Here is a 27,241-nt window from a genome sequence, read left to right as displayed (position 1 = left end):
TGTGGCACCTATCATGCCCAGCCTTCCCAGGGTACAGAGCAGGAGAAAATGGATTACGCCCTCAACAATAAAAGGCGAGTCATTCGACTGGTTCTGCAGTGGGCTGCTTTATATGGAGATTTACTACAAGAAGATGAAGCAGCAATGGCCTTTTTGGAGGTATGAAGGAATCGTTGTATCATTGTACTGAAAAGTACCTACTAAGCAAGATGAGCTGAAAGCCTGTTCCCAGTCTGTAGAATTGTGTTACGAACTACAGAGAAGTGGGTCATTTCAAATTGCAAACGCATAACACTGTTTTCTGGGTTTTAGCTGCAGGTGCTATACACACTACAGCAGCGCTTGAACCATTGTCATCCCCTGGACCTCTGAAAATACCTGCCAGACTTGCAAACCCCTTTCAAACCACTGCATGGGTAGATTGCTTTATAGCAATAGATGAATTTGCTTTTTTTAGTATTTTCTTGTGAATAGGTCAGAGGCACTACAGGTTGAAGTAGGGGGCTGTTTATGCCTGCCTGAGGTGTGCCAGGAAGGAGCTCAAGTGTTCTCACTCTACAAAACCAAAAATCCTTTCCGCTTGAATGAAAGCTGTACTGCAGCTATTGAAACTTAAGATCTTTGTCTTCAGAACCCTTATGATCCCTTAAAATTATTTAATTCCTCAGACATTTGTTGTAAGATCTTTTTGGTAGGTGCCACATCCTTGTATTTCTAAGATAAGATGCACTGCCAATATCATGTTAAGTCATCGTGATTGCCATTATTATATTTTGTGTTTATGGATCACAATGCCATATGTTACTGGCTGAATGGATGTTCTTGCTCCAAAGAGCTTAAAACAGAATCTAAGACAAGAGTTAGCAGAGGGGAATAAAGAGGGGCCTTAAGTATGACAGACGTATAGCAAGCTTACATGGGAAAACTTTTCATAATAGACAAGCTTTGGAAACAGATATAACGTCTTGGTTAGTCCAGAACTTAAAAGAACAGCTACTAGTTGCAAGCACATAGAACCTTCTTTGGGTCAGTTTTATGTAGGTGTAGCAGGAAGAGGTTCGAGTAGGGTTTAAAGGAGGATAGTATCGTAGCGGACTGGAGTAGCTGAGAGTCAACAACTCAGAAGCAAATGAACCACTAAGGACTACAACGGCAGTTGGAAAAAAAACCCTATAATGCCAGATTATTTGTGAATTTTATAGTCTTCATCTCTGATAATCTGAAAATGCAGTTTTTGCACAAGCAGTCAGTGGTTACACAGTGAGCTGAGGAGCCTCATCAGGCTTCCCTTCTGCATGTGTAACTCTTGCTTTAAATCAGCTGGAGATAAACAAGTAGAAGTAATAGAGGGTTGGGCCCAGCATGTCTTCCTCTGTGCAGATTATCATTCTTTATAATCATAAAGCTATCAGATGTCATCTCATAATCCTCTGAGTACTGCTCATTTACCTCTATGGTTATTTAAAGACTATTCTGTATCATTTACAGGAATTTTATGTATCTGTATCAGATGATACTAGAATGATTGCAGCACTAAAGGAGCAACTTCCGGAGCTAGAGAAAATTGTAAAGCAAGTGTAAGCAGAGTTTTTGCTTCTTTCCTCTCCCCGCCTTTTTCTCAGTAAATAAAGAGAATTTATTGCTTGTATCAAAAATCCATTCTATGAATAGCACTCAGTCATACAAGACTGAATGTTTGCATGCAAGCTTGTTTGGATGAATGTCTATGGCCCTCTTATTCCACATCATTCTTGCAAACACCAAACTCTCATTAAAAGGTTGATAGAAGGAATAAGGAATTACATACACACCATTGAAACTAAACTGGATGCTTATTTCATGCTTACCTGGATTTCGTACAGTATTTTCCCTGCTTTGGTCATAGATTGACTATAGTATCATCTAGTCTTCGTATATGCAAACGTTAGTATGTTGATATTGTAGTTTGACAAGTGGTCCATGTTCTATAGGTCATTTTGTACGCAAAGTCTCCCAGGTAATATTTAATTATAAATTCTATGCTTTACTTTTTGATAGTTCTGAAGAACCTAAAGCACCACAAAAGAAGGTAAGATAATTTATTTGTCCATTTTCTAAAGTAAAAGCTTTAGCACAGCAAATCCATAATCATCTTCTCTTTAGTAATCATGGATATATTAAAACAACACACTGAGAAACAGCTTTAACATTTTGTATTGCTACTCTTTTTCCTGCCATTGATAAGAGATTTACTGTAGTTCGTGTCTACTCCATAAGGCTTCTTTTTTGCATTAATGTGAATCCTGATGATTAATTTTCAGCACAAAGTTCTTCTACAGCTGTTCAACACAAGTGATGACAGAGCACAGAAACGCCAGCCTATCAGGGGCAGCGATGAAGGTGAGTTCCTGCTCTGCAAAGTTTTCTTCAGCCACTGAGATTTGCAGTAAATTTGTCTCTCTCAAAAAAATGGTCTAAAAAGAAACAAAAGTACCTACCTATAGTTTTGAAGCGTGGCCTGAAGCAAACTCCATTTGCTTTTGCTAGCTCAGCATTATCCATTGGTGATTTGAAGTGATTTAATTTTCCCTTAATACTTGTGCTATCAAACACTGCTTCTTCAGAGGAAGATGTAAAATCCTTTAAAATAGGGAATGAACAAAACGGGTAAGAACCAGTACAGACAGTGTCTATGCAGGTAATGGCAATAAATGTGCAATAGATACTGGGTAATGAAGGTCATTTTTGAGCCTCTGCGTCCCCTGCGTAGCTTGAGCTAACATGTACCGGTCTTCCTTTGTGAGACAGGAGTGGAGCAGATAATCGTGCCATGGATCTCTGCCCCGTGGCACACAGCCTAGAAAACAAAATCTGCTGGTTTGCCCTATTGCTATTGTTTGACTCTCTGAAGAGATCAAGGTAAAATTTACAGCAGTGTATCAGAATATCATTTTCAGTTGTACTGGCTTTTCACATTGTCCTTTACTTCAGGCAGGTTGAAGCACTGCTATGTGAACAAAATCCTGAGCTCTGCTCATGAGAACTGTTCACTGTAAACAAAGATGCATGCCCCTTAAAACTCATAAATCTGAGGATTTCTTTGCAACTGCTAGGGCCAATGATTGTTTTGGTGCATCTTCACCACAGAAAATAGCTTCTGCTTCAAGGTGTTTGATATTAAAGGATAGCTCTCACTAGCAAACAACGGCAAAAATAAGGGAACAAAATGAAAGGTCATATAGCTGAGAAAGCTGGTGGCATAAATCAAACCAACAGAAGAGCCTTTTCAAAAGCTGGAAGTAACTGCACATGAACAGCAGACATCCTCCCAGGCATGCAGCTTCTGTTGTGCATATCAGTGTTTCTCCTAGGTCTACAAAGAGCGAAACAGTTGCTGCTGCCATGGAATGTGTCTGTGTGGACAGGCAGCAACTGCCCCTTTCATGTGGCTGCACCATTCACATTCGCAGGGCAGGCAGCACACTGAACATTGAAAATACATGGACATCTATAACCCCAGGGGCTGCTTGGCTTGCCAGCTGAGCTGAAGGAGTGTTTTGCTGAGTATTTTGCTAACTTCTTCTGTCTTAAATTCATGTTGCTTTGGGCTGCCTTGCTTTTTGCTGGCTAATGTACTATCGTATTGATTTCTAGGCAGCCAGAGGCCTGGGTTCATGTATTACTCTGAGCCAATTTGTACTGCACACTCAAATTCTTATTGTTAGGGTATTTTTTTCATCATCTACAACATTCTTGATTCAGCAATTATATACTTGCTTATAAAAAACAGGTTGCAACACAGTTTGATTTAAGTTGTTGATTGTAACCAAAAATCTATTTTCAAATCTATTTTGTAAATATGAAAAGTATTTTCTGTAATTAAGACAGTTTGCAGCCAGTTTTCCTGAGTCTTGAAAAGCAGTGTTGATTTAAAATATTATAATGTCTGGAACATAATAAAGTGCCAGATTAAATTGGCATCCATAAATAATGTAGCAATACTGAAACACTAGTACTTCATGGTTTACTAAAAGCTCTGGGAAATCAGAGATTTCTACCTTAGAAATTGTAGAACATCTGAAGAATGGAGAGCTATCAAAACTGTAGTGATTTATTGTTGCTTTATTTGTTTCATTTGTGAGGATGGTTACTAAAGTGAACTGTAATTTGTACAGTAAAGTCTCTGCGGTTGTTATATGTGGCATACACAGTGCAATCTTTTTTTCTTTAGTTCTGTTTAAGGTGTACTGCATAGACCAAACCTATACCACTATCCGGGTGCCAGTGTCTTCCTCTGTGAAGGAAGTGATCAGCGCAGTAGCAGATAAGCTGGGTTCTGGAGAAGGCCTCATCATAGTAAAGATGAGTTCAGGAGGAGGTACTGTATTTCCATCATCTTAAACACTTCTCACAGTGAAGCAGAATGTCAGGAGGGATTGAAAGACTAATTCACTCAAGGCTTTTACATCCCTGTGCATGTTCAACTGGTACCCAGGTTCTGTCTTAGAGGCAAGTCCTTTCCCTACTGCAGGCACAGACTGGAGCTCACTTGCGAGAAAAATTGAGCAGCTCGTGTATCTGCATGCTACAAAGCAGAGCTACCCCGTTTCCTTCACCATAAGACGCGTAAGAGTTTTTTAACAACAGGGATAGGAAGTAAACATGGATAATGTCAGGCTAGACATATGAATCAGCAACACCAGAAAACACTGCAGTGCAGACATTCCAGTAGTGGTCACTACCATTCTGGCCGCTCTGTCCATGCAAACCACTGCTGAGCAACTTAGTGCCAAGCCCACTGACCTAGTGTTGGCAAAGGGTGAGGAGTCAGACCCCCGCTGTAGGCTGTGGAAATGGGAGAGTAACTGCAAGGTGAATTCGGCTGGAGAATTGGTATTGCTGAAGTGCTCTGCTTGAGTACGACTGTGTGGACACACACAGAGCTAATGAGAGCCGTGTTGGAAGGCATTTTTGCAAACAGTGATGCCTGCCAAAACCAGCTCACTTCCTGAGAACTGGCGGCTCTACTTTCTGCAGTTGCAGCAATTTTTTATTGTCAGATTTGCTGACAGCCAGCACACGCTGGAAGTGACTGTTTTGTAAGTTACATTATCTTTTCTCTACCTGTGATGTGATGCTCTTTTAGAATTGCTGTAATGAGATTTGAATACAGTTGCATTTCATCACCTCTTTATGCAGTTACTGTCTTCCAAGGCAATTTCTATTAAGAACAGCTCTCCAAATGCTTACAGCTAGAGAAGAATGAATGGAGTCCCTAATTATGGCTGAATTTTTGCAGGTGGTTTCTAGAGATGGCAGCACAGGCTTCTTGACCTGTCTGTACAGTTTGGGGCTGGGATTCCAGTTCTGTATGGCAGTTCTGTAGGAAACTGTTTTGGGCTGAGCTGGTTGTCATGTTTCTTCAATAAAGAGGACCTTGTAGTCAGGTATTGTGAATCCTGGACATTGGTCTACTGCGCAAAAGTTGTTCCCAGAAGGGTGATCTGTGGAGCTGTTGGATCAGTCCTGCTGTAAATTCTACATATATATAATAAACAATCATTTTTTCTGTGTTTACAGAAAAGGTTGTGCTTAAACCTCATGATGTTTCAGTGTTTACAACTCTCAGTGTTAATGGACGGCTGTTTGCTTGCCCACGTGATCAGTTCGATTCATTGGTATGTATGTGTGCAGTTCTCAGAAAGTTCAGTTCTTCAGTTCATTTGAACACTTGGCCCTTTTTGCATTGTCAGTGCTTTAGGTAAAAACTAGTGGAAACATTCACAACAAAAGGCTTGTCACAGTGCTGTGGGATGAGCCCTGAAATTAAAACAAGGTAATGTTATAATTTCCTAAACTAGAGCAGAAATCTGTCTGATCCACATGACAGCAATTGATGCCAGTATTCTCTGTGTCACACTGAGCATGTAGGAGGAGCTGAATATTGTCACTAAGACATGCAGTAATTCCTGATTACAGAATTATCTCCTCAAGGCCAAAGGGGTATGTTGTTGAAGATAGCTGTTACCAATGAAAGCATTCTGGAAACTCCATTTCAACAGTAGATTCCTTAAAATCTTTTCTTTCTCAGCCCCACAAAATACTGTGTCAAAGTCTCAGATGATTCTAAGTAGAATCACAGAAAATATTCCTGGTAGAAAGTCTATTTTTTCTTAAGTAGAATTGTTCATAGGTACTTAGTTTATACAGTAATTCTAACGATCTCCATGGGGTCTGCTTTTATAGAGTTTGATTTGACTGTACTTTTTGTTCCTTTTATTTCATTAAAAACAAATGTCATTGCCAAGTCATGTCAGCATGAACTCTATTACTCCTAGCCTTGTTTCAGCCTCCTGCATGCTTTTAACAAGCCACTTAGTATGTGTGCCTGATTTCTTTAACAGATACGGTAAAATCTGTGCTTTGCTACTGCTTTCAATTTAGCAACCAAGGAATGCACATCCAGCATACTGTAGTTCCATGCAGGGATACCTCTTGTTCAGTTTATTAAATTCTGGTGCTCCCTTAAGGTTAATTAATCCTGCTAAGTAGATACCCTCATGGGGTGAGCTACTCTAAAGCAGGCATATTGCGTCAGTACAACTACGCTGGGTACTTTTATATGGCTCTGCATTGTCTGTGTAGACATACTTTTGGCAGCAAATTGTCATGACTTTCTGTGCCTTTTCCCCTGAGCTATCCACCATGGATCAAGTACTCGAAATGCTACAGGGAGCTCTAAGATACAGGGCTGCAATGTGCTAGTTTTCATCAACTGGACTGACTTCCGTAGGCATTAGGGAGGAACACTAGGCACCTTTAAGAAGGTTCTCAGCACTGTGTAACAGAACACAGCCCCTTATCAGCTGCATTTTTTCAAAGAGGTATAAACAGATGGAATAACGTTACAACCTTGCCACCCTCCCAGTTTTATCCTTTCACGTTCCAATTTCTGGCTGCTGCCTGTGCATGTATATTTATTGACATTACACTTGGCAATTTCCGTGTGAAAATTTTTCTGGATTAGATGAATTTTCAAATATGCAATGAGTTTACATGCAAGGGCTTCTTTCCTACCCTTGGAAAATATGCGTTTGTTATGGTAACAGCTATGTTGTGTTTGTCTCCAAATCAGGGAAAGAAAGCCCTCTTTCAGTCTGTGGGTAATTCTCTTTCCACAGATTTCCACACATTAGGATTTTCTAAACAAAACGGATGTACTTTTAATTCATATCTGTCTTAAACTAAAGAAATTTTGTGCTTGTGTAAATCCTAGTTCAGAGGAATCTGCAGGCTGTTATAAGATTGATGTATTGATGTCTGTCCTGATTTTTTTTAGATAATACTTTGCTTATATACACTATTTTAAAAAATTGTAGATGGACCTTTTAAGGTAATAATGCCTGTGGTTTAGTTTAATAATTTTTAATTAGTTTCTATTATGACAATATTTGAAAGACAAGTTTTCCCTAGAGTAGAAAGCAAGAACTCATACAGAAATAAAGCTCCTACATACTGTGTGTTATTAAGTGATTTGATGTATTAGTCCAGTCAATCCTTTTTCTAGTGCTAATATAATATCCTTATATAAAAGGGAATTCATTTAGTAATCTTATTTTTGACACTGCAGTATGTAAATATGGTCTGTTAATCTTGCAGACTCTACTGAGTTTGTACTCTGAAAGGAGCCTGTTGGCAATTCCCTGCTCTGTAATTACTTAACAAAGAGCCGATGAGAAATTGAGGAAGAAACTTGTAAGTGAACTCTACTGCCCTCTCCTGGAATCAAAACAATTAAAACGTGGGTTCACAGGAAGCTTTACTGGTGTAACGCATTGGAATTTGCAAGAGGGTTGGTTGTTAGTATTTTAGCAGCACTAGTTCAAACACTTTGACCCTAATATATACAAGAGACTACTTCAAATCTGACTTGCTCTCAAGCCCTCTTTTAAATCTCTTTTTAATATGAGGTTTACTTGTGTGCAAAACTGTAGATCACATCTAATTTACTGGGTGGCATGGAAGCATATTTCAAAAATGTTTTATACTTGAATGATTTAAAGGATTCTTTCTCATAAGGCTGTGAGCATATAATTTTAATTAGCATAGCCAGGAGTTTTGCAATCACAAATAGCACATTTCTGTACCATCAAAGAGAAAGTATGAGGCTTATTTTATAAATCAGATCAGAAGATCTTGCCATCACTGCAGATTTCTGAAGTATGGCAGATGTAATAACTCTCATCATTAGAATCAGTAATTTGCAAAAGTATTTGGCTTGTACTTTGTGGCCTAGTTATTTGTGTATGTGAAAAAGGAAACTGATAACAAAAGCTTTGTGGAAAGACCTATGCTCCTAAACAAATATACATGCTGTAGTTAGCACAACGTGTATTGAAGTATTTATTTCTGGCTTCAAATTTTAGAACAATCTAAAAATAACACACTGAGAACAGTCTGTTTTATTTCCTTACAGTGCCTCTGAAGAGCTTTCAAATTTTCCTGACTGTCCTGGGCATAGTGGATACTGATTTTGCACAGGGCTTCTCATTTTCTAATGCCAGCCTGTGTTTAAAAGCAAATTTCAGTTTTAATGTTAGAAACATGCTTAGGAAAGTGGTCATACTGAAAAAAAGGATCAGAAACATTATGGAAGAAAAGCACCAGTCACGCAATTTAGTATTTCTAAAATACTTTTATACCATTTTTCCATTTGTAGGCACCATTACCAGAACAAGAAGGACCATCTACTGGTACAGTGGGAACATTCGAACTGATGAGCTCCAAAGACTTAGCACATCAGATGACCATTTATGACTGGGAGCTTTTCAACTGTGTGCATGAGGTATGAGGATCTATCTATTCCGCAGATTAGAATCTGTTAGAAAATGTTTAGTTGTACATTGTAGGTTTGTCCATTATTTGAAAAACTTTCTCTAAGCTTGATTTTCAAAAATACCACAATAAAACCACCTACAAGTTTTGAAAGTATAAGGCATCCTTAATTTTATAGGCAAAATGCAAAAATAAAGTTGAATTTCTCCTGAACATGCACTGCTTATTGAATTCCTTTTGTATGTTTTACGGTATTAAGCTATTTATACAGAGTCTGTAGGTATGCTTTTAGTATGCCTCAGCTATTGTCTACTGGATTTGCAACTTGACTCCTTGTCACCTGTACAGCAATAAACGTAAACTGCAGAGCAAATTCCAGACTAGATACTTACCTGGTCATTCTTAGCCTCTTTCCTCTGACCAAAAGATGAGATTTCTAAAAAAAAAAATCCCAAACTGGTTTGTTTGTTTTTTTCCTAGCTGGAATTGATCTATCACACTTTTGGAAGACACAATTTTAGAAAGACCACAGCAAATCTGGACTTGTTTTTAAGAAGATTTAATGAAATTCAGTTCTGGGTAGTCACTGAGATTTGTCTTTGCTCTCAACTCAGCAAGCGTGTTCAGCTGTTAAAGAAGTTTATTAAGATAGCAGCCCAGTAAGTATACAATCATCTGTGAGCTGGAAATGAGGTTCAGCATAGTTGATTTGTTGTTATATTTCTTTTTTATTTTCAGACAGCCACACACAGTAGAGCTTAAAATGTTCTCTATTTGGTAATTCTGTATTCTATCCTTAATAGGGCTGTATAGAACCTTGTTAATATATACTCTTCTTTCCTGTCCTACTCTTCATTGCTCCTTGATCTCTTAGGGCCATGTTTTCACATAAAATTTGTGAGTAAATATATTTCAGTTCATTAGGAGAATCCTTCATTTACCCTTGCATGCATTAGCAAATATTAATATGCAAATTAGTAAATATTAACAAACTGAGCCTTAATGTTCCTGACAACAGACTTATTTCTGGTGCTGTTCAGGAAAACCATTCTCAGAATTGCCCTGAGTGAGACAACCGAGAGGGGAGAGCAAAAAGGTGTAGCATGGAGATGACGAGGCTCATGTTACCTCCAGTTTGCATGGGATATTGTTTTAATACTTTTGTTTAAAAATGCAACAATATGAACATCCTTTTTTGTTACTAAGCGTAACAAAGTTGGCTAGCAGGCAATTCTTGCTGTCTTCTATTCTTTTATTCATATTAAAACTTAAACTCCTTGTAGCCTTCATGCCAAAGATGTTGGCCTTGACTCCTGATCACTGAAGTCAAGGGTAAGGATGTGGCTGACTTCAGAGGGAGCGGGGGCATGCCCCTGCCCTGCATAGCTTCAGGTTTTTATCACTGTTACCCTCTGCCTTCCTTTCTAGTTCATGGCGTATTCTACATTCATTGCCATCTAAACAGTTTGCTGAGGTGTGCAGTGAACCTGCCTGTTTAAGGGTTTGTCCATGACTTTGGGCACTGTGACTAGCGAGGCCTTTGGCAGTCTTACTGAACAAAGAAGCGATTACTTGCAGTTAAACCATGAGTTCTAACTTTTTTGCAGCCTTAAATGTAGTTGTATGAAGGAAGAGATTAATATTACAGCTGAGATGCCGCCCTCCTCCCAATTAATAATTCCACGTAGCTGAAATCCATGTTCGCATCGAAACCCTCCACCGGCGTGCCTCCCTCCCCCGGGAAGGGCCCTGCTCTGCAAGTCCCGACTTCCTTCTGGCAACTGCTTTTGAGCCCTCCGCTCGGATAACGGTTGGTCGGAGCGGAAGATTTTCAAAACCTAGTAGTGGGCATGCAGGACCGCGTTTATATTCAGAACGAAGGACAGAAGTTACCTTTTTAGTTTCTAAAAATATACATGCCGCATATTCCGGTACCTCATTCCGCAGAGCAGAACTGGCAAGCGCGCCGCCGGCCTGGCGGGCCGTGTCCAGGAGAGGGCACTGGCAGCCACGCACAGGCGAGTCGGGGTCTTTTCTGAACTCAGAGGCACGAAATGGGAAAATGTTGAAACGTGGTTAATTAAGATACGATAGTAATTTCCATAAACACTTGAAATCAAGTATCCTAAAAATGACAGTTAAATATCTCCTTAATAAACCGCGCTAGCCTGTGGGTGCCTCAGTGTCATGGGTTTAATCCTATGCTATTTACAACAGCTTGACAACCTCCTGTTTACTTCCATGTTTCTGGTATCACTACAACGCTAAAAATAAATAGCTAAAAGCGGTCTGCTCTGCTGACTCCTCTTTGTCTCCTAAAAGCAGAGAAATCCAAAGCACAAGATTTTCCTCTGTGCAAACGGAGCGGGCAGGTTTAATTGCCGCCGCTGGAAAGGCGCGGGGAAGTTTTGCCAGGCTGCTGCCCTGGGTGCAGTGCTGCCATGGTAACGGGTGCTACAGCAGGCGGTAAAACAAACACAGAGTGCACCCGAGTTAGAAGGGAGAAAAAGCCAAGGAATTGGATCAAAAGATGCGGGCCCAGGCCTTGAAGCAGTATCTTTGAGGAAGTTTTGCTTCTGAAGATCCTTGAGACCTAATGAGAACTTTACCCTACCTAGAAGTACTAGACGCATTAGAAAAGTGTTCGGGGAGAACAGCTCAGTGCTGCACTATTAATCTTAGGCATGACTGGTGGTAACGAGATGCCTTGCACGTACCGGTTTTCAAAGATAACTGTTACCGAGAGTCCTGTTTCAATTCTGTGAGTGGCGTTTCAGACGCCGTCGCAGAAGGCACGTCATTTTGTGTCTGCCACCCCGCGCACCCTGTGATGTGTGCTCCCTGTCTGTGCAGGTGAGCACAAGGCTGGCCAAGTGCTGGCTCCAGGTGCTGTGCACGTGTGCTTTCAGTTCCAGGAGCCGTTGTTGCCTTTGCAACAATCTGCTGGGAAAGGATGTAGAGGTTACCAGGTTCATCTCTTCTCCAGTCATTGTAGGATTAAACTTTCAAACAAAGGGAAGAAGCAAACTCTATTTCCTACAGTGAGTTATTCCTATATTAATTGTATTAGAAAGGCCTTCTAGGATGTACTTACACATACTCATGTGGATATCCACAAACCCAATTTGCATATATTTCCTCTTTGCAGATATACCACAGGCTATTTAGAAGCCTTCTGGTGTATCGCTGTACTCAGTTTTATTCAGTTTTTGAAAATCATTGTTTCCGTACACATGCATGTGTTAGAAGCCCAAGGAGCCTGTAAGAAATTTTTGAAGGGTATGTGTTTATGGGGAAAATGCCAAGAGGTTTTAACCACATGTGTGTTTGTGTTGGAGGCAAGAGCGTGTGCCTATGTGTGTCCTCACAATTCATACTAACAGGAAGATTGTTCCAATACAGTCTGTTTCGGGAGGCAGAGGGACCTCTGCTCTGAGCACACTGTTGTGCTTTGGAGGATCCACTTTCTGATGTTTTACGGGCAGCATATATGCAGTGGAGCCATGCAGCACTGTTTCTCCCTCCTTACAGTGGTCCTCTGACTGGAACTGAGCTATGTAGTGTAGAGGCTGTAGAATTTACAGAATATTTGGTGTAGAATGTCATACATCTAGATGGATTTTAACAGGGACTTTGTCAAATTACATTGCTTAGCAGAGTATTTGGCAAAAATTTTCCTTTTTAAAATTACAGATAGATTCAAATTACATATTGCAGACACATATTCAGCTGCCTACTATGTTTGAGCACTACTGCTGTGTGGTACTAATTATTTTTACTGTGCCACAATTTATTCTCAATGTCACAGGCTGTGGTCAGATATCCTCTTCTGGATTTAGTTGTGCCTGGGAAAGAAGTTATCACTGACAGCCTATCCTGGCTGCTTTTCATCCTTATCTCCCCTCAGATCCACTAACGAGGCACTCCCTGACCTGCTCTAGTGTGAATAAGTTGGGGTAGCCTCAGCATTTCAGCTTATCTCCACTAACCTTGCTCGCTGTCCCTACTGATGTGGGAGAATTTGTATGAGCAGCTCTGCCAGAAGATCTGAGGGGGCAGCAGTCTCCAACAGACAGACCAGCAGATGGGAGAGCGCATTTTTTCACGTGCTTAGTGTTCACACAGTGCAGGCACAAGTGAGGCCCAGATCGAAAGGACTCGCCCACTCAATACATTGAGTCTGATGAAATGGGACAGAAAGAACAGAGTAACAAGAGAGTGATGTGGCAATTACGAAGTCGGACAGTAGGATGTGATGATTGTACTAATTTCATCTGGAGCTGACAATACCTCAGAGGAGCTAAAAGCTTCAGCGATTAATAAAAAATGCAAGAATCGTGAAAAGCTTGCGTCTTGTTAAAGTTTTCTTGGTAAACAGCAAATGAAGCAGAGACTGAGGTTCTGAAATCAGATGTTGGCAAATCAGTTGTGAAAAATAGCAAATTATCTGCAGGAACCTAGCGAGACACAGATTTGAGAGATACAGGTTTGTTCTCTCTCTTCCCTTCCCATTGAGTCAATGAGCCACCTGATGCAGTCCCAGATGAGCAGTTGTGTGGGCTGTTCCTGTCAGATTGTGTCTACTCCTGCATATGGTGTATTGGATCTTCCGTAATACTCATTTACATGTTCCAGTTTTTCCTGATCGGTAACAAAAGTTCTCCTTTGCGTTAGGGATGAAGGGTGACCTAGAGCTGCTTGTGCCCAGGAACTCTTTAATGATGCTGGTAACAAATGGTGGTTCTTTGTTTGAAACATCCTAAAGAGTTCCAGAATCTACAAGTACTGGTTAGAAATCATACACAGCGAGAGGTCACCGGCACACAGGCATCTCTAGACAGCTGGTCTTCTCCTTTTAAAAAGACTCAGCATCCCTGTAAACTGCGATGAAGATTGTTTAGGGAGAGCTTCCAGCATTCAGTAGCTGTTCGGAAGCTGTCAGCAAGTTCTGCAGCAAATGAGGCTGTAAACCAGTTGCTTCCACTGTTTCTGGTATTCCCTGGGACTGAACAGAGCCCAGTTTCAGGACTGTGTTTCTGGGAGGGGTGGAACTTCAAAGACTCCTTTAATGTCCTTGCAAAAGCTGGCACCCAGTGAAGTGGAAGCAGTAGGTCATTTCAGGAGGGAGGGGAAAGGAGCCTCCAGAGTGTGGTGAAATACTCACACACTGGTGGTGTGCTGCAGGTGTGCTGGCCAGGGCTGCCCAAATTCAGTCACATCTATGCCAGATGCCTGGTTTCAGCTCTTTTAAGGTTATGTGTTCTTCTGCCCTGACTGATACATACAACGTAAATCCTGGCCCTTTGTGTTTCAGCTGTAAAGAATACAAAAATCTGAATTCCTTTTTCGCTATTATTATGGGACTGAGTAATGTTGCTGTGAGCCGTCTCTTGTTAACATGGGAGGTAAGTCTTACCTAAAATCCAATTCCAAAAAGTTTGACTGGGATTTGTGCTTTTAGTTAGCAAAGACATGACTTGGGCCTTTATTATTGATAGAATTGGATCGACTAATTCAGTTCCTGAGCATAAGCCTTTATCTAAGGCTGACAATTTTTATTAGTAAGGCAGTATACCCATAGATGTGTTGAATACGCACAAGCGGTTAACAAGAGTGACAACAGCAGCTTCTACTGATGAGCTAAACTGCCCAACAGGATGAGTTAGCCAGTTAACCTCTTATATCAGCCCATCCTCTGTTTGCCTTTAGTGATCCTTTAGTGAGATCACTCCACAGATACTTCTTTAAAATCCATCCTGTGTTTATACATACTATTTTCTGATCTCCGTATGGACTCTGTTGCCCTATTAAAATGTGGGTTTGTCCTAACCAGTTCTGGTTTTCTCTCTAACCTGCATTCCCCTGCTTACTATCAGTTCGGTCTTCATTCTCAGAGCTTCCACCTTTTTCTGTGGCTTTGCTCTTTGTATGTGAGTGTATAAAAAGGATGCAGCATCCAGCAGGGTGAGGTAGTAAGCACATGTAACCACTAAGAATCTGGTAGTCAAAAGCAGTGCAGATTTGAATGTACATGTATTTTGTTCATTAGAAATTCAGAACAGTTGGCATGACTGAGGTGATGCTTTGATGCAACTGAGACAAAAATTGGAACACCTTTTAAAAAGTGCTCTGAAATAGGAGATCAGACTAACGCATCTGAGAAGACACCAGCCCAATTTTCAAAAGTACACGTTGCAAGTGGTATATATGATCGGTGCTAAAGGCAAAGATCTGCAGATCAGTTTCTCAGAAGAATGACCCTTCATTTATGGCTACTGAGAGGAATAGTTGGGAGAGCTGAGACAGTACAGGAGTAGTATAAAGAGTGAAGAGGGAACTGAATGTATGTACTACATGCAGCAATCTGAAATGGGCACAGGGTCTGAGCTGGAGGGGCACAGATCCTTTGTAGGTGGGGGGTATATACTTGAGTTCAGGGAAATGTTATCACACTCTGGTTCTGTAGGGCAGTCAGTTTATCAAGAGAATCTCTGTATCTTCATTTTTAGCTAAATATATCTACACAATACACTTTAAAACAAACATATCAAGACCTGATTTTTGCTATATGATCATGCATTTATATTAGTTGCATGCACAAATTAGATATTTGCAGGTGCAAATGTCCAATTATACCACTTATTTCACAAATACCTAATCTGCATGCATATGCAAAGTAGGCAGACAGTTGTTCACACACATCATTAAAAATTAGGCCCTTGCTGTGGCACAGTGTAAATATCTTGCTAGGGTACACACTCCAAATGTAGAAAGTATTGCAAAAAATAATGTCTGCACTATAAAGTCTCTCTTAATTTTTAACGTTACCTGCTACCAGTAGTAGTCTGATTTCTCAGCAAATATAGAGAAATTTCTTATTAAAACTAGAAAGCTGACATATTCTGACTGTGCATAAAACATTACTGTGATCTCTGAAAGTAATTTATAAGGTATCAAATAATTTTACCTTAAAGACTATAAGATATGTATAACATAACATGAGGGGGAAATAAAATATTTAGTAAGGCGCATCTCATCCCAATCACTGTATAATCAACTGACCGTGATTTATTTGTGTAGGTATTGTGGACTGAAAACTATTCATTAATTTATACCCCAGCAAGCGGTAGAGCCTTGGCTGCTGGTCATGTCAAGAATTTGAGCAATAGTTGATGATACATCAGCATGAACAAAAAAACCCCCTGGAAATGCCCAGGCATGGATTTGAATGTTGCAAGGGCAGTTCATCATAGGTATGAACAACTAAGCTGAGCTACCCCTACGCAAGCTGTGTGTAAATTATATTTTCAGATAAGCTATAGTCAGGAATGTCCTGAAACTACTGACTTGAACTTTGACTTACATTCTGAATTCAGTGATTGTGATGTGAGCCAAACAAAAATCTGAATCTAAACACCCCAAAGAAGTAAATTCAAGTTGGGGTTTAAATCAGGATCCAGGTTTCATGGCTGGTCCCGTCTCTATTTATAATCTGGTTGCTAGGAGACATGTTGTATTTTAGATTAGCACATTGTTAGAAATATCTGGCAAAAAGAGCACTTTCCTGACTTAGGGCGTTGTAGAAGGAACTAGCATTTACAGTAAAATTACCACACAAATTGGATTTAATTAAGGTTTGCTATTTTTGTTTTTATTAACAGAAACTTCCAAGCAAGTTCAAGAAGATCTATGCAGAGTTTGAAAGCTTAATGGTGAATAGCAATAGATCCCTTATTCTGTGCACAATCTGAGCTAATTCAGTTTCTGAGTAACTGATTTGAATTCCTTGATTCAGAACATTTTATATGTCCTTGTTTGACTTTAAGAAGTTTATGATCCCATTTTAGAGCTGCTAAAACAAGTATGTATGACTAATAAATTATACTCTTAGGAACCTACTCTGAGAGAACTTATGTACCACTCAAAGTTAATCTGGGAACTCAGAAAAGCTTTATCACATGCTTTCCGATTGTACATATGGGAAATTATATTCCAACCTGGATTTTTCCTGGCAATACATTTTAGTGTCACAACATATGCGAAACTGGATCTGCAGCTGCAAGGAGGGAAGAAAAATGTGTGGTTCCTTTTATGAACAATTTTTTTGTAATCATATCTTACCTTGCTATTTGGCATGAAAAATGTTTGTGTTTAGCAGCTGCATTCTCATCATGTAAGCTTTATGGGAGAATGATAAAAGGTGTCTTAGTTTGCAGCTGCACTTTTAAAGCCACAGGAGAAAATAATGATTTTAATAAGTGATATCTAAATGAATGTATACAGTGTCTCGGTACATATAATAATACATATTATTATAATTATTTGAGTTCTCTTTTTTCTTCAGGATCCATCAAGAAACCACAGGGCCTACAGGCTAACTGTAGCTAAATTGGACCCTCCGATAATTCCTTTCATGCCACTACTTATAAAAGGTAAGCTTGGATGTTACCAGAATTATTAACTTGAAAGCTATTTGTCAAATATTTGAAGAAGAGTAGGAGCAAGAAAAAGCAAAAATCAATCTCAGTGTGATGTATGATCTTTTTCCATTATAAAAAGCATGACAGAGAGACAAGAAAAACTGCTTTAGTACATCTGAATATCATGCCTCAATTTTACTAGTCTTAGAAATACTGTGAATTAAAAACTAAATGTTTCACTTTTTATAGCTGCTTTTGATTTTTATAAGGGATAGATGAAATGTTCTGCTGTTTTGTACGGCCATGGTTCAGTAATGGGCTTTTATGTGGCTTTTATTTCCGTACAGACATGACGTTTACTCATGAGGGAAACAAGACATTCACTGACAACCTAGTAAACTTTGAAAAAATGGTATGTATGACATTTGAAATGAAAATTTTAAAAGACCTCCCTATTCATCTCTTCAGGAGTGAACTTCTCAACAATGATTTCCAGGGCTAGCGAAAGTGAAGGCAGGACGAAGAGCAGGCAAAACCAGTCTGCTTTGTGCACAGCGCCTGGGACCTCTGGGTTTCTGGAAAACCTCACAGAGGTGGAGAAACAACTGCCCACTGAGCCATGCACAGCCAAAATGCTTCCTAGGAGAGGCAGCAGCAGTGACAGGAAGCAGAACTGTTAGAGACAATTTTTAACTGCTAGCCTGGGACCAAGCTGTGATTTTAACTGCTGTTCCTTCAAACAAGAGTGAACTGCCTCAGGCTGGGATAGTTCTGCATTGCTCCTCAGAGAATGAAAGGAGCTTTAATACAGAATGTACACAACATCTTATTTTCTTCTTTCCTTTAACAATTGAAGGGAGAGTTCTGTGACTTGATTGCTTTCATATTACAAAGGGGGATCAATGATAGAATATTAGATTACACTCAGTTTTGATTTATTTTAAATCCTGCACCCAAGCTCTCATCATTTCAAGCATCGTTGTCGAAAACTGCACACAGGCAACTTCCCATGGCAGAAATCTCAACTGAAACTCAAGTTTCTCAGCAGTGAGAAGCAGTTTTCTTAGTTGCTAAGGCCATGTTCTTAATTAATGTGGTTAAGGACACGTACATCTGAGAACCAGAGTTAGCCATGCCCAGCTATGAGCAGCTGCGCTGCAAAACCAAACCTGACTTACTGTTTCTGCAGTAAAGCTCCACTCAGCAGCCATGCTAGAGCATATCTATTCTGGCACCTGTATCTGCCTGTTCTTAGGGTGAAAATACCTCTCTACTAAGCTGAGACTTTTTTGTGGGTAAATGGTAGTGCTAGTGCTTGAGTACAGGGCCTGACCTCACTTTGCAATAATGACATTCTGTAATTGCATATGCAGACTGTGTTGCCATCTCCTTCCAAAGGCCTTGAGCCTTCTACATGCAGAAAAGGACTTTTTCCTGGACTGCTTGTTCTAATTAGATAGATAAATGTATATATTTTAGTGTAGATAGCAAATATTTTGGAGAACACAAGGGATCTCAGACTTGGCTGGAGCACCTCCAAACCAGGAGGCATGGCAGCTGCATTTCTGTAGCCGTGGCTATGTGGCTGGCTCTGTGTTCTCCACCTCACTTGGCCTACTTACACCTCCTGTGCCAGAAGAGCCGGTACATCTGCAGGCCTCAGAGCTGTATGCCTCAGGCTCTTCTTTATGCCTGGTTATGTGTAAAAGCCATTACAGGCGGCAGGAGCTCTTCTGTGAGCGCTTGCCCATAGACAGAAATTCAACCCAGGCTTGTCATTTAGAAATGGTTCTGCACCACTCTATACCAGTTTGGCACTCCCAAGGCCAAGAGTGAATTTTGTAGCAGCTTAAACTGATCTACATCTAAGCAGCTGCAGGTCTGCCCTATTCACCCTAGTCTGCACATTGCCTTATCTTCAGAAGTATGTTATCTCCAGAACATGGATTTACTAGTAGCACTTAAAGGTTTTAAATAAAATTTTATACTGCATGAATGTAGTATCACCCATTTTGATCAGTAATCTGAGCTTTGAACATTTCCCTTAGGAAGGGAAGGTGAAGCTCAGTTACTGTATTTTTGATGCTACGTATTTTTCAGAGAATCAATATAATGTCTCATGTTCCTCCACACAAAAGAAGGGGAAATACTCTCCTTTTTCAGTTTTCTAAACCTTTTTTCAGTTAGTGCTCTACCTAAAAGCTCACTCAGCTTTTTCTCCAGGCCATACTACAAGTATGTTTTTTGGGTTTTTGGTGTTCTTCACTTGTTCTATTCTGCATGCTTCTATGGTGTTTTTACTGCTTCTCTCAACCCATACCTCTTCAAAGCAACAAGTATTCAGAGTCCATCCACATAATTCATTCAAATCCTAACGTGGACCTGACAGTTTTTAGCTTTTTGCATGTGTCGTCAGGTCAAGCAAAGAAGAAAAGCCTACTGTTAAACCTCAGTCGCCACCGCCTACTTGTGTTAAGCTTACAACTGCCATATCCAGACATAATTGCCAGATATTAACTAGTGAAGACAAGACCACTCAGCCAGATAATGCACAGATAAATTCAGCTCTCTTTTACATAAGTATAAACTCAAGGTAAATCTGTGATGTTATTCTGCCATTTTCAGAAGAGCAGACACCAGATTTCCTCACAGGAATCATGTCCTGCCATTTGTTGTTTCTGCCTGTTTGTTCTGCTGCATGACATTATGTCACAAGCAGATGGAGATACCTCTGAATATTGCTGGGAGCCGTTCTATTACTGATCTAAAACATCTTCGTTCTTTGGAAAATTATTTCCCTTGAGCCATCCCAACTTTGATGCTTGCTGAAGTTTATGAATAAAAATACCTGGGTAGTTGCCACTGATGGTGCCATATGCCACTGGAGGAGGTGGGTCCCGCCGTCTCTCATGTAAGCACAGTGATGAAACTGAGAACAGCCTCTGGCATCATGTCTGCATTCTCACCACAGAGCTCTGATCCCGACAGCTGATGTGCTGCTGACAACTTTATTCCTGTATCTGGCAGCCAAAAGTAGAAGTTTGATCTAGTGGCATCTCTTCAGCTGAAACAGCTTCTTTTAAATCTTTTATGTTTTCTGATGTTTCTGTTATTATTTATATTAAACGATGCATCTTAAAACACACTGGAGTAGTCAGACAGTGTCTGAGCCAGGAGTTCCCAGAGTGCCAGAAACAGCGAGGCCTGGTTTCCTACATGTTTGTGTTTCATGGCTGCCTGAGCTCTGCTCAGAGCTTTCCTCGTGGCTGGGGCATGTGTAGTTTCTTCATGGCTGGGGAATTCTGTGTGAATAGGCTTTTCTCATAACATAGGAACTTGCACTACAGCCTTTTCCCTGAAGGAGACAGGAGAAGAGGGTGCTTACACGATCCTTCTCTTGTACACAGCCATCTATTTTCACAGAAAATTGGTAGGAGCTTTCTTATGTTTGAAAACTCTGGGTTCTTTTTTTCAAATTTGACAAAATTATCTAGAGAAGAAGGGAAAAACAGACAGATGGTGTTAAACCACATTAGCCTAGGGTGTTTTTTTTAGCAAGTCAAGCTAAAAAGGAAAGAGACTGAGTCAATTTCTTCCTGCTACACTTTCCTATAAATCGGTCTTTTCGGAGGTGTAGTGGCAGAACTGTGGTATTGGCAGTAGTGGGGGGACATCACTCTGCAGAGCATTGCTGAGCTTTACCTGCTGCCGCCTTTGTAACTGCCTGCTCCTTCTTCCCCTTCCCCATCTCCTGATCCCCATGGATGCCTCTTATTTGGAGGAGGCTGTGAGGAGTGGGAGGGCAGGGAGAGCTAGCCAGGGAAGAGAATACCATGTGTGGTAGAGCCACAGCTGTGTGTAAAGAGGCAAGTTTGTAAGCAGACCCATTTGGTTTGTAAAAGATGTGGGCAAACAACATCAAATGTGTCAAAAATAGGTATACTGTCTGTATTTGCACTGTACTTGTGCTCTTTACTATGCTACTTACTGCATGAAACAAAGCAGGGGGGTGGAGGAAACAAACGTATGGCCTTAAAATCCAGCCTGGAACATGTTACTTATACTTCTATCAGTAAATAGACAGAATAACTAAATTACTGGTATTAGTAGTACAAGTCTTTAGTAAAAGGCCTTCAATACCAAACAAGATATGGTTTTAGAGAAGTATTGAAAGTGTTTTACTTATCTCACTGTAAGATGCTGATGGAGACAGGGTACAAGCTGTTTCCACCATAGTGTTGCTCAGATGTGCCTTCTAGGTTGGCATATACTCCATGACCTTGCGTGGTAGAAACTACCTGCATCTTTTCTCCTCTGGTGAGTTGACAGTAGATGGTAATTTTAAGTGTTGCTTTAGAAGACCCATCTGTGTAAAAACTGGAAACATACTTGTCATAGAGGAACAAGGAATGAACAGGCTTGTAAAGTTTTTAAAAAGCTGTAGTTATAGTTTGGCAGGTTGAGGAGATTTTGAGAGCTCCAAGTAGGTGAAAGATAAAAAGATGTCAGTAGCCAGAAAACACAATTAGTTTGTGATCTAGAATACACATTTGTCTTTTAGGTCCATTAATGACACTCTTTTCAGGTGGAGAGCCCCCAACGCTGTCAGTAGTATTAGTTCCCATAAACTCTGTATGATTTAGCAGATAGAGGACAACCTACAACCTGCGATGCAGTACACTGCAATATAAAACATTAAAGTGACACTGCTTTTATAGCTATATATTTAGAAAACATTTAAAAGCCCTTTCCTAGAATTATATCTTGCAGGGAAAGAAGAGAGAGAAAGTGAGGAAAGTACTGAGCATGACTCTCCTTAAGGAGAGGCAGTATTTCATACTCTTGACCACTTACTGATCTGCGCTTTTTGCAAACCTCAGCTGCATAATCCTGCACTCTGACTGCCAGTACAGAATTTTGTATTCATAGACAAAGGGAAGATGCAGTTATTTGGGAACTTTATCAGTGTCATTTCTCAAATCATCAGACAGCCTGAACAAAGATCACTTTCTGTGACACCATCTCCGTGTCGCAGTACCCAGCATGTCTCAGAAATGGCACCTGTAGAGGGAGCAGAAGTCATGAAAGAACTCTGAAAGTGCTGACCTGCCATGGCAGCACAAGACAGTGCCGTGACGCTGGCCACTGATGCTTCTTTTTGTAAAGGCTTTTCGCCCTTCAGGTGTGAAATGAGGATTAGAGAATCTGTGCATATTGGTTTTGGGGTTTTGTGGAGACGAACAAAAGGGAATTCACACTCTGATCCTTATGCAAAAAAAGGGCAAACATTCTTTCATTTTTGGAACGTAAAGATTATGCAAAATGTGTGTGACTAAAGCCCATAGTAGTTTTCTATGGCATATATGAATATTTATAACATTTAGAAACCTGGGTTTGGAATGGATTAGAAGATAATGTCCTGGCCTACTGCCACTATTCCAGACTCTGTAAAACTTGAAAGGGTATTGTTGTGTATATATAGCATGCTGGTAGTAGCAGTTGCTTGTTATATTATACAGTTGGTTCTATATCAGAAAGAACCAAATTTAGGTTTGTATGGCTTTTTGATAATGGTTGTTCTTAGCACAGTGAGTAAACAGGTTAATTTTTGCAGGCATTAACTAAAGGTAATCTGCTATTTGAAGACATTGTAAGGAGCTGGCAATTAAACTTCCATCTGAACATTTTCTCTCTACATGTTTCTAGTTTTCTTGAACCAAAAGAAGACAATCCAACTTATCTACAAGATTTGGGAAGGGAAATTCACCTCTGCTTCATGTGCTGTTTTTCTGTTCAATTTGCACCTTCCAAAGAGGAACTCTTTTGAGTTTATATTGGACAAATATGAGTCCATTGAGTTATGAAACATTCATGTTTACATTTTCATATTGTTTTGATTTTCATTTGATTGGGTTAGACTTGAAGAACCAACACTGCAATATGCAGTGTGTCGTGTCTCGATCCAGTATTATAATGGTATTTGAGTATTTAAGAGGTTCCATTGAAGTCAATGGAGCTTATACACATGCTTAATGCTAAGCGCACATGAGAATGTTCACAAGGTAAGCGCCTTAGCAAATCAGCTTGATGGTAATGGCTTCAAGAGGTATGAAAATAAAGATAGGATAAAAATGGTTCTTATTTGAAATCTACTTATTTTCCACATGTAAATACATATGACTTTAGGAACAATATAAGCAGACCCATATCCAAATTCTCTAGATCTTTTGGGAACTTGTGTTTTAGAATTAAAATATTTTAGACCAGTTTCAGAATAGCTACATTTCATTTGATTATACAATGTGTAATCCACAAAAATGTCGTACATGATACATCAGTAGTGTTTCTAATGCTGTCCACCAGCCATACCCTTTTTTTGTATGCTTGATAGTGTATTAACATGTCCGAGATTATTCAGTATGTGTGTAAGGAATGTTTTACATGAGTGCTTCCCACTTCTGGAATAACAGATTTCACAAAGGTATTTTATTTATAACATAATTTTCATGCAAGATTATTCATTGTGTATGAATTTTGAGGCACGTATGCCCTAGGTTTTACTGTTTACTAGTAAGAAATGTATCATTCCATTGAGTGAAGGCTTATGACTAGTTTGTTAATCTCACACAAAATTTCAAGAAGGTGTGAAGCACTCTGGTGAGAGTGTGCTGTGTTGAAACAGGTAGCGGTGTTGTAATTGTTGGACCATGTTAAAGTGCTGGAACAAACGTTAGACTGATTAGGAATAGCATTTTCCTCCTCTGCTTTTTCTTAATGTAAGCAAAAGAAACTGAAACAAATGTCATCCTTATAATAGTGACTGAATCAAACTATCTAGCTAAGGAATTCAGTTTTTCTGCTGAAGTTCCAGTTTATTTGATATTGTGCAGAACAACAAATTCTGCCCCCGCACTGGTGCGTGTATACCTGTGTGGTGCTAATCACACAAGCCAGTTAAAATTTTGCAGTCCAGAACTAAATCTGAAATGTTTTGCTTTGTGACTTACCTTCATTTCTGTTCTTAAAAACGATCATAAAATAGCATATGATTTATCAGAGCAAAATGTACTGATTAAATATTTTCTTACCTGAGTGAAATGATGGCTTATTTACTGAAGAGCAACCGCAGCCAAGAAGGACTGAAGTGGCTTCCGCTTTTTTTTGTGAATTGCCAGTAGAAGTGTCCACCAGAAGTTAATCCACTTTTCATGTTGGGTTAGATGCACTTGTGCAAGCTAACACTAACAGGTCTGTTTGATGCAACTTGCCTACAGGGCCACGGTTCTAACGGTGGCCTTCTCACCTGTGAATCGAGCATACTTCCAGAGGGAATCAGTGAACATACACCCTCACATGCTCATTTTACACTGTCATTTTCCAGGAGGGCTGCATTTTAAACTCGGGCTCATATGAAAGGTGAAAGCACTTTAATTGCTGAGTATGTTCTAGACATGGACTTTCTCTTAGCAAATGATGGTCTTAAAATTAAAATTTGTACATACTCCAAGGTGTTCTATGTGATATTGCTGTTACTTTTTAATGGGGGAAGGTGTTCTCAAAGAAATGCACGTTGAAAGGGCTGATTTTCGTTCTTAGTTAAGGCTTTTTACAGCATCCAAGCAAGGGAAAGGGTTCTCTGAGCACATGTAAATTACACTCAGGCTCATTTAAAGCCTGTGTAAATGCAAATTACACTGTACATATGACAGTATCAGCATTAAAATTATCTTTTCATTCATATGGCTGCTTTTATTGGCATATGTCTTCCACTCAGGCACAGCTAGGTGCTTCGTTTAAACAATGATGAAATCCAGTGCTTGTTCTCTGATTGCATCCCATCTTTTCTTTCCAGCGCATGATTGCCAACACTGTCAGGACGGTGAAATTCTGCCGAAGCCAATCTTTCAGTAAGTGTATTACAACATCTGCACAGTCAGCGTTATCATCAGTAGCTGCAGTAATTACAACTAATTCTGTGTGTACCAGAATTGAAAAGCCTGTTTTCCAGTGATGCTTACATGTTTGGATCCTCTGATGTTTCACAGGGTGAAATACCCTTCAGGAAGCTCTAAGAAGTCCCTTCTCCTCCATCTCTTTTCGAAGCATGTGGAGGAGCTAAATATCTTTGAGGTCTCTACACACCTGTCAAATTAGAATTGTTTGAAATTAGCCTGGGTTCAGAAGTGGTTGAAATAAGGCTAGCAGACAGCAGCACACAGATACATGCAAGGTACTTGCTTGGATAAACCCTGTTTTTATAGGAAACCAGTCCGGAAACATGACGTTTATAAATGACATAACTGCATAAGGTGATGAACTTAAAACCTGTTTGTCAGTATAATTACCAGGACTTACTTGAGGCCACATAAGATGACAGAGCTGTATGGTCAAACAGGCTTGCTTTGTGGGTCTCATCCCATCTAGGTGCACTGTCAGTCCCAGTCACACTGGCATTTCCTCAGTGCTTCATTCATTTTGCCTCACAGCAGCTTTCCTCTTTCTAAAAGAACAGAATAAATAATATAATACATATTTATAAAAATTGCTTTTTTCCATCTGGGCCAAAGCTTAACTCTAGAAGATCAACTTAAGGGAGCTTCTTTTTTTCTCCCATCATCAAGGTTTTTCTGGCTACGTATCTTTTTATTTTAATATATTAAGCACTAGTGAGACCTCCACATATTTAGAAATCGAAGTGGATTTTCACTATACATGATACAACAAAATATCAGTATATAGATATACCATATCTAAGTCCCATGCTTTTTGTGTGTGTGTATGTATATTTATATACAGTAGATGCTTCAGTGTCTTACTTGTAGAGAAGTTTAAGTTACGTAACACATATTTCATTAAAATGTAAGCTGTCACTGTGAGGCTGAAGATAGACAGATTTTAACTCAGTGGTAGTGCGTAATTGTTGTCGGAGTAGGTATGATGCAGTTAAGTAATGTAAACAGGTAGTAAATTTTGAGGCAGCCATTAAGCACTACAGTGTTACAGATATTTAACACTGAGATAGAAATGGGAGTATTTCATGAAAGGAGGCTTAAATCAATGATATAGTTCTGAATCTGTGTGAAAGCTGCTGGTTCAAAAGCAGATGGGCAGCTTTAAATCATACTAGTTAGCTATATAATTATAGCTATTGACTGGTAAGGGAATATATAAAACTGTAACCAAGGGCCATCAATTTGAGCAAACGTAGCCAAGGATATCTGAGAGAAAAAGTTAATTTGTGAGCGTAGTAACCAGAAAGACTATCAAATATGGAGGAAATGTTTCAAGAGAGTGATTTCTAAATATTTTCTTTTTAACTCACCAGGATCTGGTGTTTACTGTGACATCTTGTAAAGAGTTCGGCATTCTGTTCAGGCATTTGTTCATTTAAGTGTATCAATCCTACATCATTTCTCTTTCACCAGATCCTGATGCAGCCATAACTAGTAAGAACCATCAGGATGTTCGGAGCTATGTGCGGCAATTAAATGTGATTGACAACCAGAGAACTTTATCACAGATGTCTCACCGACTAGAACCACGTCGAGCATAAACATTTGAAGCAATGATGAGAAATGATCTTTTATCCTGTCAAGGTCACTTGTTAAGAACTTCACTTTGTCTGCTACTGCACTGCCACTATAAAAATAAGCAAAAACATATTCTAAGGTCTTAGGCAACGCACAATGTACCAGCCTTTCACTGAGGAAGAATTTATGCACTGTAGCTGTATGGGTGGCCATGTTGTGAACTGTTAGTTCATCTTAAAGTGCAGTAAATGATTTCTTATATGGATAAAAAAAGGCAAAAGATAAAACAGAATAGTTAGTGAAAAGTGCACAAAAAGCTTCTAACAATTCTAAAGGAGGTAGTGTTGTCGTCCCTAATTAAAAATCTGTCTTTTATGATTTATTCTCCAAGTCAGGACCAAAACTGATCATCAGTTTAGCTTGACCAGATACTGTTGACTTCTGTAGAAGATGTATGTAAGCATCTGATGAAAGAAC

At 39.7% G+C, this 27,241-nt stretch overlaps 1 protein-coding gene across 1 annotated transcript; it reads left to right on the top strand.

Annotated features, from left to right (window-relative positions):
* On the top strand, positions 1–27,198 carry RAPGEF4 (Rap guanine nucleotide exchange factor (GEF) 4; the record flags this gene model as incomplete). The annotated part of the gene is made up of 14 exons (XM_010287356.1): positions 1–159; positions 1,489–1,577; positions 2,038–2,068; positions 2,301–2,379; positions 4,211–4,357; positions 5,560–5,657; positions 8,699–8,824; positions 9,295–9,473; positions 14,129–14,219; positions 16,476–16,526; positions 17,159–17,246; positions 17,582–17,646; positions 25,087–25,141; positions 26,660–27,198. Coding segments are annotated over 14 exons (1,386 nt in total), but the record flags the coding sequence as incomplete, so codon positions are not given.
* Positions 27,199–27,241: the final 43 nt, after the last annotated feature.

This window comes from Phaethon lepturus, unplaced genomic scaffold (genome assembly GCF_000687285.1).
Source record: "Phaethon lepturus isolate BGI_N335 unplaced genomic scaffold, ASM68728v1 scaffold21965, whole genome shotgun sequence".
Lineage (NCBI taxonomy): Eukaryota > Metazoa > Chordata > Aves > Phaethontiformes > Phaethontidae > Phaethon > Phaethon lepturus.
This window is presented reverse-complemented; position numbering and strand designations above follow the sequence as displayed.